Genomic DNA, 17189 nt, shown 5'->3' with positions numbered 1-17189 from the left:
CACAATGTAGTTCTTATGCTTGCGTTTTAATTTCTGTCCAGATTTTACAGTTTTGGCCCATCCTTCAACATACATGTATTAACATTAAATGAGAAAGGATATATAAATGTATACACAAACTTGGCATGATAATTCCTCAAATAATTTCTCCCAGGCATGTAATCATGGTAAGTAGAGTACCAGTTCGTTCGATAAGACCCGACCATAACAGCTATCATATATCTAACATGTCTAAAGCATGCCTGCATAGGGAGGCGACATTTTCAGGTTAAAACAATCAAAGATAAGGGTGACAATAAAAGATAATCACACAGCGTGAGTTACCTTATTTATTTTGAAGAGAAGGCTTGTCACTTCCAGTCAATCATTGTAAATCATTTGTGCTCCACGTGGGTTTGTTGACAATAATTTCACGCTGAATCGTCTATATGTTAGATTATTACGCGAATGTAGTACACAATTGATAAAAGGAGTTACATACCTCTTTTCTTCTATTTCATACAAGATTATTGAAAAGATCAGCTCCTCAGTAGCTATGTACCTGCCATTAGTTCTTAAACATAATTACCTACTTGAACTATTTTGTCCCTCGTAGTATTTCTAAAGATCGCTTCAGTACCCCGTGCTAATCAAATGTTGAACCCGATTTGTTCATGTTTTCGACATACGGAGTTGTCGTTCGTTCTTCTCTCAAACGTGAAACATATCAGCAGTAACAAAGTAACTATTCGTTCTATTATTAGGCTATTATTTTTATTGGACTTTTTTACATTAATCAAAATAAATTAATAAAATAAATTCGCCATAACACACGCTTTTTGATTTGATAATAACGATAAAGATTGGGAAGGGGTCATATATGATTAAGCGGGTTGTATGCCCTTAGTTTAAGATACATCCGTTCGGAGTACCATGAAGCGGGGCAAACATCTTGAGAGGTCGAAAGGTCAACAAAGCATGCAAAAGTAAAAGGCGGCTTCCGCCTAAAAATTGCAGATCTTGATCATTGATGAAATATCTATGGTTCACAAGAGGCTTTTTATTACATTCATGAGCGTCTTGTTCAAATTAAGAAGTGCAAAGAACCATTTGGTGGTGTATCTATCTTAGCAGTTGGAGATTTCTACCAACTTCCTCCAGTAAAGCAACGAAAAGCAGAGAGATTGTATAATGAAAATGAAGGATACCCAGTAGACTATTGGTTAGACTTTTTCAAAATGGTAGAGTTGGACGAAATAATGAGACAACGAGAAGATGCAAACTTTGCTTCAATTTTGAATTCATTACGAATTCGGACAATAGAAGAGCCACTGTCAGAAAAAGCAAAAGTGATGCTTTCAGAATGTATAAGAGATGGGCCAGAAGATGTTCTACATGTATATCCCACAAACGAAGAAGCAAATGAACATAACCTTAAGATTTTGAAGGAAAAGTGTGGAGATTTAATAGAAGTAAACGCTGAAGATTATCAAAAAGATAGAACGACTGGTAAGCTCACGTTACGTGAAAAACCTTTCATTAGGACAAGAACAGATGGATTATCCTCTTCCCTGTTGATTTCTGTGAATGCTAGGGTGATGCTTACAAGAAACATAAATGTGGATGATGGACTTGTTAATGGTGCGATGGGACAAATTTCTTCTATTGAGTTTGGAAAAGGTGAGCAGAGAAATAGAGTGGAAGGAATTGGAGTGATATTTGATAGCAAAGATACTGGAAGGAAGGAAGGAAAGTTTACGCCGCAAGGACATCTAGTCTATATTCAAAGAGTACAAGAAGACATCAGAGAAAAAAACACGAAAAATGTAGTTAGACGCCAATTTCCTTTAAAATTATCATGGGCTTGTACAGCACATAAAGTTCAAGGAATGACAACCAACAGTGTTGTAGTTAATTTAGATAGAACATTTGCTCCAGGACAGGCATATGTAGCTATTAGTAGAGTCACTTCTCAGAGTGGTTTATTTATTGAGACAAGTGATGAAAATGTATTACAGAAGAAAATTTATGCTGATCAACAAGTGAAATCTGCCCTGATTAAAATGCAGAAATTAATATCAAACCAAAATGATGCAAATATGATCAACTCTGACAATCACAAAACAATCATTTTATTCAATGTGCAGAGTTTAAGAGGTCATTTTCAAGACCTTCAATGTGACAGCAGATTTCTGAATACAAACGTTATATGTTTGACAGAGACATGGTTGAAAGGCAGTGAGAATGTGAAAGATTTTGAAATTCAAAACTTTGAATTTTGCCATGTTACAAGGGAACAGTCATATGATGAAAGTGTGGACAATTTTGTCAAGCTTTGCAAATCCAAAGGAGGTGGTGTTGGAATGTACAAGAAGAAAAATGAAAAAACTTTGTTTCACGAGTTACCACAAAAAATATAGAAGGAATGGCAGTAGAACTATGTGAGGAAAACACTGTACTTATAATTATTTATCGACCAAGTCAACTAAGTGTAAGAGTTTTTCTCGATGGCCTCCAAAAAGTTTTAGATTATTTCGAAGAACAGTTTTCCAAATGTATTATACTGGGTGACTTTAATGAAGATGCAAAATGCAAAGGGCCTATACAAGAATTGATAGAGTCTAAAGGATTTCAACAGAAAGTTAATTTTTCTACTACAGAGGGTGGTACAATTTTGGATCATGTTTATGTTCCAGAACTCATACAAGCTCAGGTACAATGCATGCCAGTTTATTTTAGCTATCATGAAGCAATTAAGCTTACTTTTGAATTAAAAGTGAGCTATATGCATTAACACCAGGAATTATAGCAGGGAACAAGCAAATGTGCCCCCTCCCCCCCCAAAAAAAAAATCAAATCGAGAGTTCATCCCGTGATGCATCATTTATATGTAATTCTGGTTAAGAATGCCATTATATTTTCTTGGTAATAGACCTGAACCCATAACCTGGTCCATTATCTGGAAAATAAATGTCAGCTCCAGCATCCGTAGCAAGTCAGATAGTGTGCATCCTCAGCTGTATCATTTAAGCAAGTTTGCTCAACTTAGGACTTATACCTACTTTAGAATGAACTTTAACCTTTACACTCAACCGGAAAATGTAGGTCACATCTAGCCTCTGAAGCAAGCCTTGTGGTGTGCTTCCTTAATGTATCGTCCATTAGTTTGGTCCACATAGGTCTCATATTCACTTAAAAATGAGACATGTACCCAAAACATTAGCCTGTTCAATCACCTGGAAAATGTAAGTCAAATCCTGTATCCAAAGCAAACTTGGTAGTATGCCAATGTTTGTAATACACCCTAAAAGAAGATGTCTTATCAAGTTGGCAATAAAATGTTGGCCCAACGTTGGCCCGATGTTAGGAAGAGTGTTAGTTTGTTGAGGTGTTTCAAAGATGGGATATTTATATTGAGCCAACGTTGGTCCAATTACTATACTGCCAACTAAATGGGGTCAATTTTATAATTAGCTGCTGAGCTTTACGTTTGGACAACGTTGGTTCCAAATATTAATTTAGATGCACATTCTGCAATAATTAAGAGGATATTCTATGTCCATGCTTTTCATTGGATGACTACTTTTGTTTAAATATGATATTTTTAACATTTTAACTTTGAACTTAAGTGATCACAGAACCAAAGAGTGTTTTATTCTATTTTTTTTTTCAATTGTTGTTATGCTTATTTATTTGTAATAAAACGCTTAAAATTATGAAAAAATAATAATAAATAAAAATATTTTTTTTTCATGAGCGTTGCATTCTTGAGAATTTAGAGACGACTGAATAATTGTTAGTTAAAAGTTCTCAGGAACAGGATATGAATCCCAGATAGCAGAACGTTGTTGGTCAAATCTTTGTTATGTTTGTATTATCGCTGTTGGGTTACCTTTAATGGGCCAACAATGGTCCAAGATGGAATATTGATACATGTAGTTGGTTTTATATAATGGGGCCAATGTTGGGCTAACTGTTGGCGTTATATCATACAACTATTATCATGAGAGAAAATATTTGTTGGGGGATTGGCATCGGAGCCAAGTTGGCCCAATATACCATGAATCTGGCTGAGCATCATGGGTAGACAACATCCGGGCTACTTGTAATATCCGTGCCATTTTTAATCTGACACGAGCGTAAGAGACTGATGCCTTGCATATTTGCATCCACTTTGTAAGTATTTATAATATGTTTGCTTTGACACAGCTTAATTAACGTTTATAGTTTAAACGATATCGTGTACAAATCTGTGTAATTCAGTGCAGAGGCCAGGTGCTATTTAGTCAACACTGTACCAGATAGCATGCTAACATTGGGCCAATGTTATGGTTACATTGGGCCAATGTCGGCAAATGACATTGGCCAATTGTTGGCCCGATATGTTGTGCCAACGTTTGCCCAATGTAGAATGTTATTTCTACAGATATCTGCCAAACGTTGCGACAACATTGTCCAAATAAATGCGGCATTGGGCCAATCTTGGCCCAACGTCAACAAGAACATTGGGCCGATGTTGGCAAATGATATTGGCCCAGTGTCATTTTGCTAATTGGCCTAATGTTGGCCTGATATATTGGACCAACATTGGGCCAATGTGTATAAGCATTTAATTATTACAAATATGTATATTAACAAATGCGATAGTCTCTAAAATCAGAAATAAATCTACCACCAATCCTTCTTGAAAATACAAGTTAGCTAAAATAAATTTACAAGGCTTGTTAAAATTCTTAAAATTTATCAAAACAAAATAAATTATCAGTGATTCAATTCATTGTTTCTATACAAGAAAAATAAATGAAAGTATGAAATAACAAATGTGTTTTGATACAGTTAAAACAATAAGTCTCTTATTTAGATTGAAATTTGTGTCTAGTAGAATAAATTTCCGAAGTCTACCACTCATTTAACTTATATACACTTAAAGTCGAGCACATGATCAAACATGTTGAAAATGTTGAACATGTTGAAGTTAAAACAAATTTTTTTTTTCATGACTAAAGCATAAATTTGGTTCTTTCATTTAAAATGTGTTCAGTGTACCGACAAATTGTCTATACGTGTATTTCACTTTGAATAATGAGTGATATTGGGCAACATTGAATCAAAATCTGTGTGATGATGATGATCAAGCGTAGAAATTTTATGCACGAATGGCTTCTTCACGCAAGCTAATCGCTTAATCACACCATGAAACAAAAAAGACGGTTATTCCTCAATTGACAGCTTAAAAATATAGTGAAATACATGAACTTGTAAATTTAATCGTATGTTTACTCTTTACTGAGAAAAGTAACAAATGTATTAAGTACCAAATACTACAATTTTAGTACTACTGGACATTCTAAAAAGACATTGAGAACACAATCAAAAAATGGCTAAAGTATGCCAAGGGCAGGCCTAAGGATGGGGGAGGAAGAAACGGACAGAGAAGAAAAGAAGGGGAGGAGGAGACTCTGTAGAGAGAAGAGCAGACTTAGGAGAGGGATCAGATTGAATAAACGTGGCAGTGCCTAACTTTTTCTGTTATATACTGTGGCATACCTGTTGTTCTCTCCTTTCTGTGGGTGTTTGTCGGTAACAAACATGATGCAGATGCCAGCAACATTTTTCGTGTAAGTAAACAAAATTGCGGGATTCATTTTAGCATTATTTTAAGGACAGGAGGGCTTTCTTTATTTTAAGACGTGCTTATTGATATCTGCAGTTTACTGAACTTGTGCATAAATTTACATCAGAGAGGGAGCATATGTACAGTCATGTAACCCTACATGCATCGCTTCAAGTGAGCATCAACTTTTTGTTCTTTATTAATGTTTTCTTCATGCATTGAGCAATATTGATTGATTGATTGTATATTGTTTAACGTCCCTCTTGAGAATTTTTCACTCATATGGAGACGTCACCGATGCCGGTGAAGGGCTTCAAATTTAGACCTATACTCGGCACTCAGGGCCATTGAGCAGTGAGGGGTCTTTATCGTGCCAACGCCTACCGTGACACGGGACCTACGTTTTTAAAGTCACATTCGAAAGACCCTTAACTTTTACTTCTAGTGCCGAGCGCTTGGCGAAGGAACAATCACTACCTATGTTTACGTCTTAGGTATGACGCGGCGCCGCGATCGAGAATCGAACCCGGGCCTCCCGATCACGAAGCGAACGCTCTACCACTAATCTACCGTGACCGGTCATTGAGCAATAAAATATTAGTATGTTATAATGTAATTTTATATTATGATTTCTTTTTCCTCAGTTCTTTTTTAAATTAATGTAGAGCTACTTACAATGCAATACTTCTTGATGGTAATTCTATGAGATATTGTGAATATGTATTAAACTATTAATCTAGCATTACCATTAAACTGTACTACAAAACTACTATAACCTTATTATATATAGTTTGTTATTCAATTTGGAGGACAAATGGCCAGCCAGTGAAGAGCAAATGAGTTGTCATGATGGAGAGCCAATAAGATACAAACCAACGTTGGTCCAAAAATGGTGTTTGCCTAATATTGAAAGAATAAGTGGCCCCACAATGGCTCAATAATATCCGTTCGTTGGTCCAACAATAAGCCAACAAGTTGGAATGATTAAGGGCCGATGAGCAAATTACCGTCGGCCCAACATTAATTGCTTACAGTGGCCCAACTGTAAAAAAAAATGACGTTTGCCCAACATTGAAAGAATACATTGGCCCAACAGTGGCCCAATATTAACTGTTACATCGACCAAACAATAAGCCAACAAGTTGGATAGATTAAGGGCCGATGAGCAAATTACCGATGGCCCAATGTTGAATGCATGCGGTGGCCCAACATAAGGAGCATTGTTGGCCCAACAAAGGTCCAAAGCATCCTGCTATCTGGGAGCACGCCTGTTATATTATTATTAAAGCATTCATCTAAAAGCATCTCTCTTACAAGTCAAGTGTTTCTAAAAAAAATCTTTACTTATTGCATACCAATTGACTACCGGAATTTTTTTTTATCAAGGCTAATTAACTAATGTATTGCAAAGTGGTCGAAATAGATTAAATTCGTCCAGTCTCTTGATATAATATCGGAATGAAACAAAGTTTATAGAAATATATATGTTTACCCTAATTATGATACAGTGATTTAATAAGGATAAGCATATATGTACAGTAGAACCTCTTTATTCCAAACTCGATTATTACCAAAAATAAACTTGAACTATCCCAGAAATTAAATTATCAAATGTAAAATACTTGAATAAAAGTGATTGTGACATTAAAATTGTTCCCACCTATCCATGTTCGAATTATAAAGTTAAAATTAATTGTTTATTAAATATACACTTTCAGTTTTCTATCCTTTCGTTCCCTGTTGGCAATACTTTTTTCATGTATTTTTTTTTCAAATACTTAAATTCTGTTTGTTATGATATGGGCACTGCCTTTAAAGTTAAGTAGAGTTACAGTACGACTATTCTATTGAATTATTTACATGTAACCGAGCAGGAAGACAGAATATGTTTTCATCATCTATTTATCTGCTTTAAGACAAAATAAGGCATTTACCTATAATAACAAAGTTTAAGTCAAAATGACAGAATACTGATATAAAAAATATGAAGATACATGTTCGAGAAGAAGGTGAGATAAAAAAATTACTGACGGTAAACGTTTAAGGAAAAATTTCACTCTATAAAAAACCCATATGTACTAGCACTGTATCGAATTAAATGGAATCTTGCAGAATCAATATTATTTAAGATACATCTTTGACTCCATAAATACAAAACGCAGCACAGTTAAGGTTACAAAAAGGAGGCGGAGCCTAATTTGTACGGAAAAACTTGACTATGACATCATACACAATATACGTCATACAACATTTCTTTAAAATACCACAAAATAAGTTCATCTGCTAATTTTACCAGTAAGAAATCATCAAACTACATAAAAACTTACTACAGCGTGTTGTTTTGTCGTTAGTTAAATCCCACATAACAAGTTATAAACAAGTCACTGATCGCAATACACTTGTCAATATGACGTCATTTCTTACAACGTGACGTAGTTTGTATGCAGTGAGAGACAGATCAAGTAATATTTTCTCAACAAAATATGTATTCTCTAATTAAATAAAAGATTATTTACAGATATTCGATGGGCCAATATCTTGAATTTAATGTCTTCTTCACTATTTTATTAATATATTTTCTGTACATAACGTATTTAATTGACACTGCCGTATATTTATATGCAAGTACATCAGAGGGTAATATGGGGGTCTTAATAAATCGATCTAGTGCAAGGGCATACACTCTATGGATCAAAGTAAGCTTTCACATTTCAACTATAGAACTATTAAGGTATCTGAAAAATGCTGCGATCCTGATGAAATCTTAAAAACAATTTAATTATATCAATATTTCATGCTGCTGACCAGGAAAAAATATAGCATTCGGTCATACAAGTATAATTTTAACAATGAAATTGCAGAATTTAGACAGGATCGCAGCACTTTTTAGAAACTACAATGCGTGTTAAAAATATTTATATACTAAACTTGGAAATTTAACTTGGTTATGCCCTTGCACTAGTGATATTGATATGTGACATCAATACTTCAAGTCAATGTGCTAAAATCGCGTGACTGCCGCATCACGTGACTAGTTTAAATACAAAATATAATCGTCCTCGATATGTACTTATTAATCATGATTACAATTATCCGATATAAGTAATATACTAAAAATAATCGCCATCCCGATTACGAATACATTTTTAAATGCAAAATTTAGTCGATTTTTCCATTGCGCACCTTAACTGTACTGCGAAAAGTAAAACGTTTGCATTCTTCTGACAACTAATTCCAGATTTAACAAACTTTCGGCTAATAAAGTTTTCAGATTATATTTCTAAAAATGATATGAAATTTCATTATATCAAATACAGGCACGAGTAAAGCTTAGTTTGCTTAAAATAGACAAGTTAAAAATCTGAATAGCTCGAAAGACCATGTGTTAGGCAAGACAGTATGCTGGCGACAAATCATTCTCGTGTTTATTAGTAAATCTAAAGATTTTTTAGAGATTTCTTGTTAAGAAAGAGTTCGTCTCTGCCTTGCAAATAAAAGGCGTCGCGAAAATTGATCAATAGTGATCTACAGTATTAACTTTTTCCATGCATGACCGAAAAAGTTTTTACTTTTGTATTGATTTTGTGTATCAGTATGAGATAAAAAATAATTCAGCAATTATTTCATAATTCAAAAGAATTTTACCTTTATTTTCATTTTAAATTATTTCAAAAGTCCCTTCATTATGAAATACCTTCGTAAAAATATTTTAAAATGGAAATGGGCAATAAATAAACTTCTTATTCAAATTTGATGAGATATATTTGGCAGTTTTAAAACACTTCTGTATTTTAAAGGAAGAATAGTAGATGTCACCGTTTATGAAGTACAACCCGATCTTAGGCTAAAGGTGCTGTACAAAGCTAAAGCAGGGGCGTGGGGAGGGACTCGGATAGACGAGGCCTTCAAACAGATGTTGATCGAAAAAGTAGGAGCATCCATCATCCTTGAGTTTTCCCGCTCATATGGAGCTGATTATGAGGACATGTTCAGAGAATTCGAAATCAATAAGCGTGCTATTACTGCTAACACAAAGGGCAAGGTCACCTTGAAAATTCCAATTTCTCTGATGGAGACTTTCGAAGAGGACACGGGAGAGGATATCCAAAAGGCAATAGAGAATACCAAATTCTCGGGAAAAATGACTTGGGTAGGGGACAAAATCAGAGTCGTAGCAGAAGTGATAAAGAGCTTGTTTGAAGTGGCAGGAGATCAAATTGTGGATCATGTTAAAGACCTAATGAAGAAACCGGAAATCTCAGGAACCAGCAATGTTATAGTGGTGGGAGATTTTTTCTGAGTCACCAATTCTACATGACATGACCAAGCAGTCTTTTCCAAATATGAGGGTTATTTTCCCCCCGATCAAGGGCTTGCAGTTCTCAAAGGGGCAGTGATGTTTGGACACAGACCCGTCACCATTTCTTCTCGCATTGCCAAATAAAACTAAAACTACAGCCAACTTTTATCCAAGCATACGAATAGCTGAAAAGAAAAAAAATATTCTGAAATATGAAGAAACATATATGTCATCAAATTAAGTCAGTTTTAAAGACATATGTTTTCGCATTTTCACACGGTCCTCAAAGGGACAGTGCTGTTTGGACACAACTCTGTCACTTATTGTTCTCGCATTGCGAACTAAAGGTTCTACAGTCAACTTTAATCCAAGTAATCGAACAACTGAAAAGATTGATCGATTGATTGTATATTGTTTAACGTATCTCTCGAGAATTTTTCACTCATATGGAGACGCCACCACTTGCCGATGGAGAGCTGCAAATTTTGTCCTATACTCGGCACTCAGGGCCATTGAGCAGGGAGGGATCTTTTTCGTGGCTACGAAGTGAAGAAACCAAAGATTTCAACAAAAGAGATGCTGGAGGCACAAGTAAGTGATGTCAAGTGCCCACATTATATTAGCACAATGATCACATCATTTGTACACCAAGAAATTGATACTATGTTAATTTGTGGTTTCTTTCTTCTCTTCATTCATTATTTACTGTAATCACTTGACAATCGATTCTTGGTCAAAAAATCCTCTCAATAGATGTATTTTACGCTTTCAGACTTGGGACACAGAGAACATGCCCTCTACCGATAAACTGCTGGTGGCAGCCATTGACTTAGGTTCCACCTACAGCGGCTTTGCATTTTCCTATAAACATGAATACGAGAACGACCCTTTGAAGATCAGGTCAAACAACTGGACATCAGGTTCCGGGGGTCTCTTGACCCTAAAGACCCCAACCTGTGTTCTGTTCAGTAAAGACAAAGTGTTCGACTCGTTTGGTTACGAAGCGGAGGATAAATATTCAGAACTGTCAGAGGAAGAGGAACAACAGGAGTGGTATTACTTCAAGAGGTTCAGGATGTCACTCTTTAACAGAGAAGCAAGTTCTTCTCTTAGTCAGTAAAACATGTAAAGATATTTTAAGTCAGGATTGTTATTAAGGGGCCGGGAATTTCTCAGTTTATATTGACGTAATTCTTTAATTCCACAAGACCACCCTGTTAAAGGAAAAACCTTTAGCTCATTTCTACTTTTTAATGTCCTTGTTTTTTTTTATTTTTTTTTTTTTTTTTTTTTTTTTTAATCAATTCTGAGATTTAATCCTTTTTCAATTAAATGCAGAAAGATAAATAAAATTAGAAATATTTGACGAAAGGAAAAGTTGAAATTGGTTGAAATTTTAGGGGTTAGAATTTTTAGCTCACCTGAGCCGGAGGCTCAAGTGAGCTTTTCTGAACAAAATTTGTCCGTTGTCTGTCGTTGTCATTGTTGTTGGTGTTGGAGTTGCTGTCGTCGTTAACTTTATACATTGTACAAGAACCACTGGACCGATTTCAAACAAACGTGCCAAAAAGTATCCTTGGATTAAGGAAATTCAAATTTGATCAAATGAAGGGCCACGCCATTTTCAAAGGGAGAAAATTATGAATTTGTGAAAAATAATGGCATTTTAGAAAAATCTTCTTTTTAAAAAGTACTGGGCCAAGAAAGAGGAAACTCTTGTTGAATCATCCTCATCCTAGTGTAGATTCAAATTTATTTAAATAATGACCCCCGGGTGTATGTTTTGGCCACAGTGGGGTATCAAGTTTAACATTGGAATACATAGGAAATTTTTAAAAAATCTTCTCAAGATTAACTGGGCCAGGAAAAATAAAAACTTGTGTAGAAGAATCCTTTCGTAGCTAGGTTAAGGACGCCTATAGGAAATATGCCTTAAAATATCCCGAGAAAATCAATCAAATTTTGATATCTTAATTATTAGCATGAGTTTAAATTTAATGGGAATTGTACTAATGCAAATGTATGCATTGGGTCTCAACCGAGTTCGGCCAAAGCGACTTTACGTCATCAGCTGTATGTCACGAGACATCGTTAAAATGAGAAAAAAATATGTACGGATACAACATTCGTAAAAGTTCAACAATAAATGGATAATTTTTCACCAAGAAATTGATTGTGTTTTCTTTAAGGTAAGTCACTCCTCAGGTTTGTTATATCAAGGATTTTTTGAGAAGTATATTTTGGATAAGTACTCATAAAGTGTAACTCAAAATCGCAAAGAAAATAGGGGGTCAGTGTGCATCCTACTGATCTACGGTACATTTAAGTTGACCTTTTTGCACTTAAATTTCATCTCTTTGGTTAATTACTTTAACCCTTATTATATTTGATTAGATGTAAGCATGGCAATAAATATAATCTTATTTTACGTAAAATAGTTTGAATAATATTTAACATTAAATAAATCATGCAAATTAATGCGCGTAAATTATTGTTTGACCTTTTCGCACTAAAAAATAACATATTTGGGGTATTAAATAACTTAATAGGCAATAAAAAATTTTTCTTATATCAAACTTTTTACGACTTGAGTGCTGATCAGTCACAAGTATTGAGTAGTTTAAAATAATGAAAGAAAAAGGTGGGGTCAGTGATGTTAATTTTGAAATATTTGTCAAAATATGTGATTTTCAGGCTAAAAATGGTGTAAATTTGACCTTGACTTCTTTCATATATTTTCATTTTTTGGGAAAGTTTGTTGAGGGAATGTGTAAAACTTAGTCTAAAAATATAAATTAAGACCTATAACAAATTTTTTTAGCAATATCAAAACGGAAAATATTCTCCAAGTAAAAGTATGTGAGGCTAAATTTCCATTACATTAAATTTTATAAATGTGCAGATTTGCAGAATTTTCTGCTAAATATCCTTCCACCAAAAGAAATAGTCCCTAATAAATCTTGTTTCTTTGTTGATTTTTGAGCAGTTTTTTCATTGAATGTTAAAAAATTTACTTTGTTGAATATAAATATGTTATAAAAATTGAATTTTGATAAGTAGTTTTGAAGTAAAAGCTTCTGCGTGAACTTTTCTAAAAAGCTGAGGAGTGACTTACCTTAAGTCAAATTTCTAACACAAAAAGTGCTAGGAGCAGCTTTCCTATGCACGGGAATTATACACAAGTAGCCGTCTCTTAAAAAACCTCGTGTATTTACATTATACGCATTGAAATATCGTTAAATTACAGAAAAAATAACTAACAGTGCACAACTTGCTCCCAGCATTTTTCAAAATAGTAGAGACAATAGCTACATAATGTTATTGATAGTTAAGCGGATATGGTTGAATTCCTGATATTTTCGAGCGTGTGTGCCTGTGATTGTAGTACATTTATGTAAAAAAATGCATGACAACGGCTCTATGAGAGCAGTTCGTAATCAATTTAATGAGACTTTAAAATATTAATCAATTAAAACATAATGAGCTATGCGCTCGACACTTTGAAGTGAAAGTTAATTGCGGGTCCTTCGGACGAGACCTTAAAAACCGAAGTTCCGTGTCAGCGGCAGGCGTTGGCACGATAAAGATCCCTCACTGCTCAATGGCCCTGGGTGCCGAGTAAAGGTCAAAATTTGAAGCCCTTCACTGGCATACGGTGGCGTCTCCATATGAGTGAAAAATTATCGAGAGGGACGTATAACAATATACAATCAATCAATCAATACTGAACTAATTTTTACTTTTACCTAGCCAGTTGCTCAGGTGAGCGATGTGGCCCCTGTGCCTCTTGTTAAGTTTTAGGTTTAATTTATTTTGAATATTGAAGATGCGATTTCATATAGAACAGTTTTAACAAGCAGACTGTATGTCTTCAATTGCAATTGCTTAAGATGTTGTACACATTTCTCATAGGAACCACTTTCAAAAGCCTTAAAAATAAAATCTATAGACGGAAAGGAGATGGTGGCTTTAGATGTGTTTTCAGCAGCCATTAAATTCCTGAAGAGTCACCTACTACATTCTCTAGAACGAGAAGACGCAGGGATAAGAGAAGCTGACATAGGCTGGGTCTTAACAGTCCCTGCTATCTGGGACGATCCTGCCAGACAGTTTATGAGAGAGGCGGCAGTTAGGGTATAAGTTATTAATTAGGCTAGATGTCAGTAAATTCAAATTAGAGTTATTTTTTCTTTTAGGAACGGAAACCCATTTAGAACCTATGAAAACTATTTTCGAATGCACTATAACAGTTTGTTGAATTAGTGTTAATATTTTTATTCCTTCTGACAAATAAAAGAAATGATATCAATTAAGAGAATTCTATTTTTTACAAGTTTTAAAATTCGTTATTCTGAATTTTATTTGTTATAACAAACTTTTGGATTCCAAAAAAAGATTATTTATCAAATTTATTAAACAGATTAATTCCATTCAAAGAGAATTCAAAGAAATTGTTTTGTTGAGGACATTATTTCGGAAGATAATAGAAGACTGAGACGTTCATCATCAGCTCCCTAGATCCATCTCTGCAGTACATTTAGCCCAGGTATGTATGCGCATGTATGTAAAATATCTAGATATTCTTGTGTTTACATCATAGAAAAAACCGATAGCGAGTGTGTACATGATCATTTACATGTATTATTACAGTCAGTGAAAACCTAATGCAGTGTATTGCGATTGTGTGTATATTATGCCCCCCCCCCTCCAAGTCCCAACATTGAACATACACATACAAAGTTGCACACTTTTTAAAATATATGGTACAGAGTTCTTGTCAATTCGCTTATACTCTTTGAGACATTATGTGTAATAATGGGGATCAACTGTGACAACAGTAATACAGATTTACACTAAATTAAAGTTTCATTGTTTCAGTAAACGAGTTGACAATGATTACTAAAGATGTTATGTTGTTTTCTTTCTGACAGTACACAAACATGCTACATAATATATTTATGAAATATTGTCTGTATCATTATGTTGAAAACAAAACCTACAGTTTAAATCTATGTTTGTAAATTTATAGAATTTCTAAATTAATGGGGGAAATAAAATATTTTTTTTTAGTTTGATTGCATGTCAAGTCAATGAAATTCTGTAATTTATACATTATTTTTGATTTAAGTAAACTATATGATACATAAAACTTCTACTATTGTAGCTAGCTGTCAAGAGTTCCAGTCTTTAGGATGAATAAATAAAAATCCCTTCCATTTCTCCACAGGGTATGTATACTTCTAAAGCATTTCACATTTTTTTAGCATGCAGGTGTGATTATATCTATTTTTCATTTTGGTAAAAATGAAAGAATTTTTTTTTTCATATACTAATTACTTTGTCTAGTAAATGTCAGAGGTTTTAATTTCCCAGAAAAGTTTTGTAACACAACGTTGTTTCTATTTAATATCTTGTCTATCATGGTTTGTTTTGTGTGTGTAATGTCACTTTATTCTACAATGTATTTCATTTAGTAGTCTCATAGCATTATAATGTGTTGCAGCTATTCCCAAAGAATTGGATCTATGGATTCATTCAGGCAGCAAGTTAATCCATCATTTAAGGAAAATGGTATGCTCCATATTAGCCACTATTATAAAACAAGCAATATTCCTGGCAAAATCATAAAATATAACAGTAGAATTGCATTTAATTTATTTTTCAATTAATTATGCATTCAATGCTCCATGTTTCAATACATTGTTTTGAATTTAATTTAATTTTAAACACCAATTTACTCTAAATAAATGGTATGTATACATGTAGGCCTATATCCTGATTTTTTCATACATGTATTTTCAGAATTATTTCATCCACAAGAACATGTAGTGATGGAAATAATTTGCACCTGCTCAGTATTCCTTATAAAGTCTACCTATGAATTTGAAAAGCTGTTTATGAAATAAATGTTCTTGATCAATAAATTATGCTTTGACTTTTTCATATACATCATTTACTTATACTGTATAGGTATTGAAAAAGGCTAATAAGATTTGGAAATCTCAACTTGCATATGTTTTGTGTGTTGGGTGTCAATCTCCATCAAGATATTATTTCCAGCATGTACATATAGTGTTAATTTGTTTTTCAATAAAAGGAACTAAAAAGGAGATTATTGATTCAAAACAGATACATGTAAGGGGACCACCATTTTATTCTGAAGGAGAGGGGTGGTTGGCATGTTTTCCCAAGTCATTTTTTAAAATAATATTTATTTCCAATAAAATGAAGGACAGACTATTTATTTTCCTCTTCACGGAAAAAATGTCTGGCAAGCAAAAACATTTTCAACATTTTCGAGAATTACCCCCCCCCCCCCCCACCCCCTCTTTCGGAATGAAATGGTAGTCTTGTTACCAAATACAGGAATATTAATACTATCCACTTAGTTCTTAAAACGTACAACTTAAATTCCTTAGGGGTTGAAGGTTTAAATGGAAGCCATGATAGAATATCGTATGCGAAAATAAAACGAAACAAACCAAAACGTTTTCTTATGTGTACACAAATGTACAATGTAGTGACAGAGTTGTATAGTTAAGTTATCGAATTAATTATTGCAATGATGGAGCCTATCAATTTAGTATTTAAAATTATAATTGAATAATTCCATTCTTATTAACAATCGGCGTTTTAGATTACATGCTGCAGCAAAATTTACACGTACGTGTAGCTGCACGATATTGTGTGTTGACACATATTTGAGGAAATGCGGAAGGTCTGAAAGACGTCTTTTAGCATACATCATTCATATATTGTATAGAGAACGAAGTCACAAAATAGAAGGAACAAATGTTCAGGATGTTTTATACCGTTTGAATTAGTAAAAAACCCCAGGTCAGACTGCAAGTATATTTATTTCAGAGACATATAAGAGAGGGACCGCTAACTCATTTTCGCGCCAAATTATCTTCATGTTTTCGCAGCGCCCTCACCGGGAGGCATAGAAAGACTTCCGGTCGTATTAGCTGCAGTGTTTTCATCGAAGACTTTGGGGTAAATATTGCTAATATATTGTATATTTTATTATTTATAGCCTGCACGTCAATAATAATTTACATAAGGTGGATATCTATGATGTATTTTTGCAGCTATAAAGAGAAATTAAAAAGATAACACGTATATTATGAGACCATGCATCATGATGTTTACATCATGTCGTTGTCGGTACATCATTATTAATTCTGAATAAAAATGTTCTCTTGTTGAAAAGTTGCCCCTTTTATCTTCATAAACATTGTAGACTCAGGCCATTAGGAACCAGTGAGCAAGGAGGGAAAATTAGCAAGTATACAG

The 17189-nt window shown here is 34.0% G+C and overlaps 1 protein-coding gene and 1 long non-coding RNA gene across 2 annotated transcripts; both read left to right on the top strand.

Moving 5' to 3' along the window:
- The first annotated feature begins 10435 nt into the window (after positions 1 to 10435).
- Positions 10436 to 14033, top strand: LOC134275425 (heat shock 70 kDa protein 12B-like). The gene is made up of 3 exons (XM_062757708.1): positions 10436 to 10484; positions 10666 to 10989; positions 13806 to 14033. Exons 1-3 carry the CDS (start codon positions 10470 to 10472, stop codon positions 14031 to 14033), a joined length of 567 nt encoding a protein of 188 aa, XP_062613692.1. The 5' UTR covers positions 10436 to 10469.
- Positions 14034 to 15055: 1022 nt separating this feature from the next.
- LOC134275426 (uncharacterized) lies at positions 15056 to 15814 on the top strand. Its single transcript, XR_009993821.1, has 3 exons — positions 15056 to 15121; positions 15397 to 15464; positions 15696 to 15814. It is a non-coding gene; the product is annotated as an uncharacterized LOC134275426 (long non-coding RNA).
- The last annotated feature ends 1375 nt before the right edge of the window (positions 15815 to 17189 follow it).

Source organism: Saccostrea cucullata, unplaced genomic scaffold, assembly GCF_032062105.1.
Source record: "Saccostrea cucullata isolate Sc308-1 unplaced genomic scaffold, CSIRO_AGI_Scuc_v1 ctg7274, whole genome shotgun sequence".
Classification (NCBI taxonomy): domain Eukaryota; kingdom Metazoa; phylum Mollusca; class Bivalvia; order Ostreida; family Ostreidae; genus Saccostrea; species Saccostrea cuccullata.
Note: the sequence above shows the minus strand (reverse complement) of the source record. Positions and strands in the feature narration are given on the sequence as shown.

What these genes read in the sequence shown, in the direction of transcription:
- LOC134275425 (XM_062757708.1), top strand. An exon ending in TGTCACTCTTTAACAGAGAA is followed by an intron (nt 10,990 to 13,805) that starts GCAAGTTCTTCT and finishes CATTTCTCATAG; the next exon opens with GAACCACTTTCAAAAGCCTT.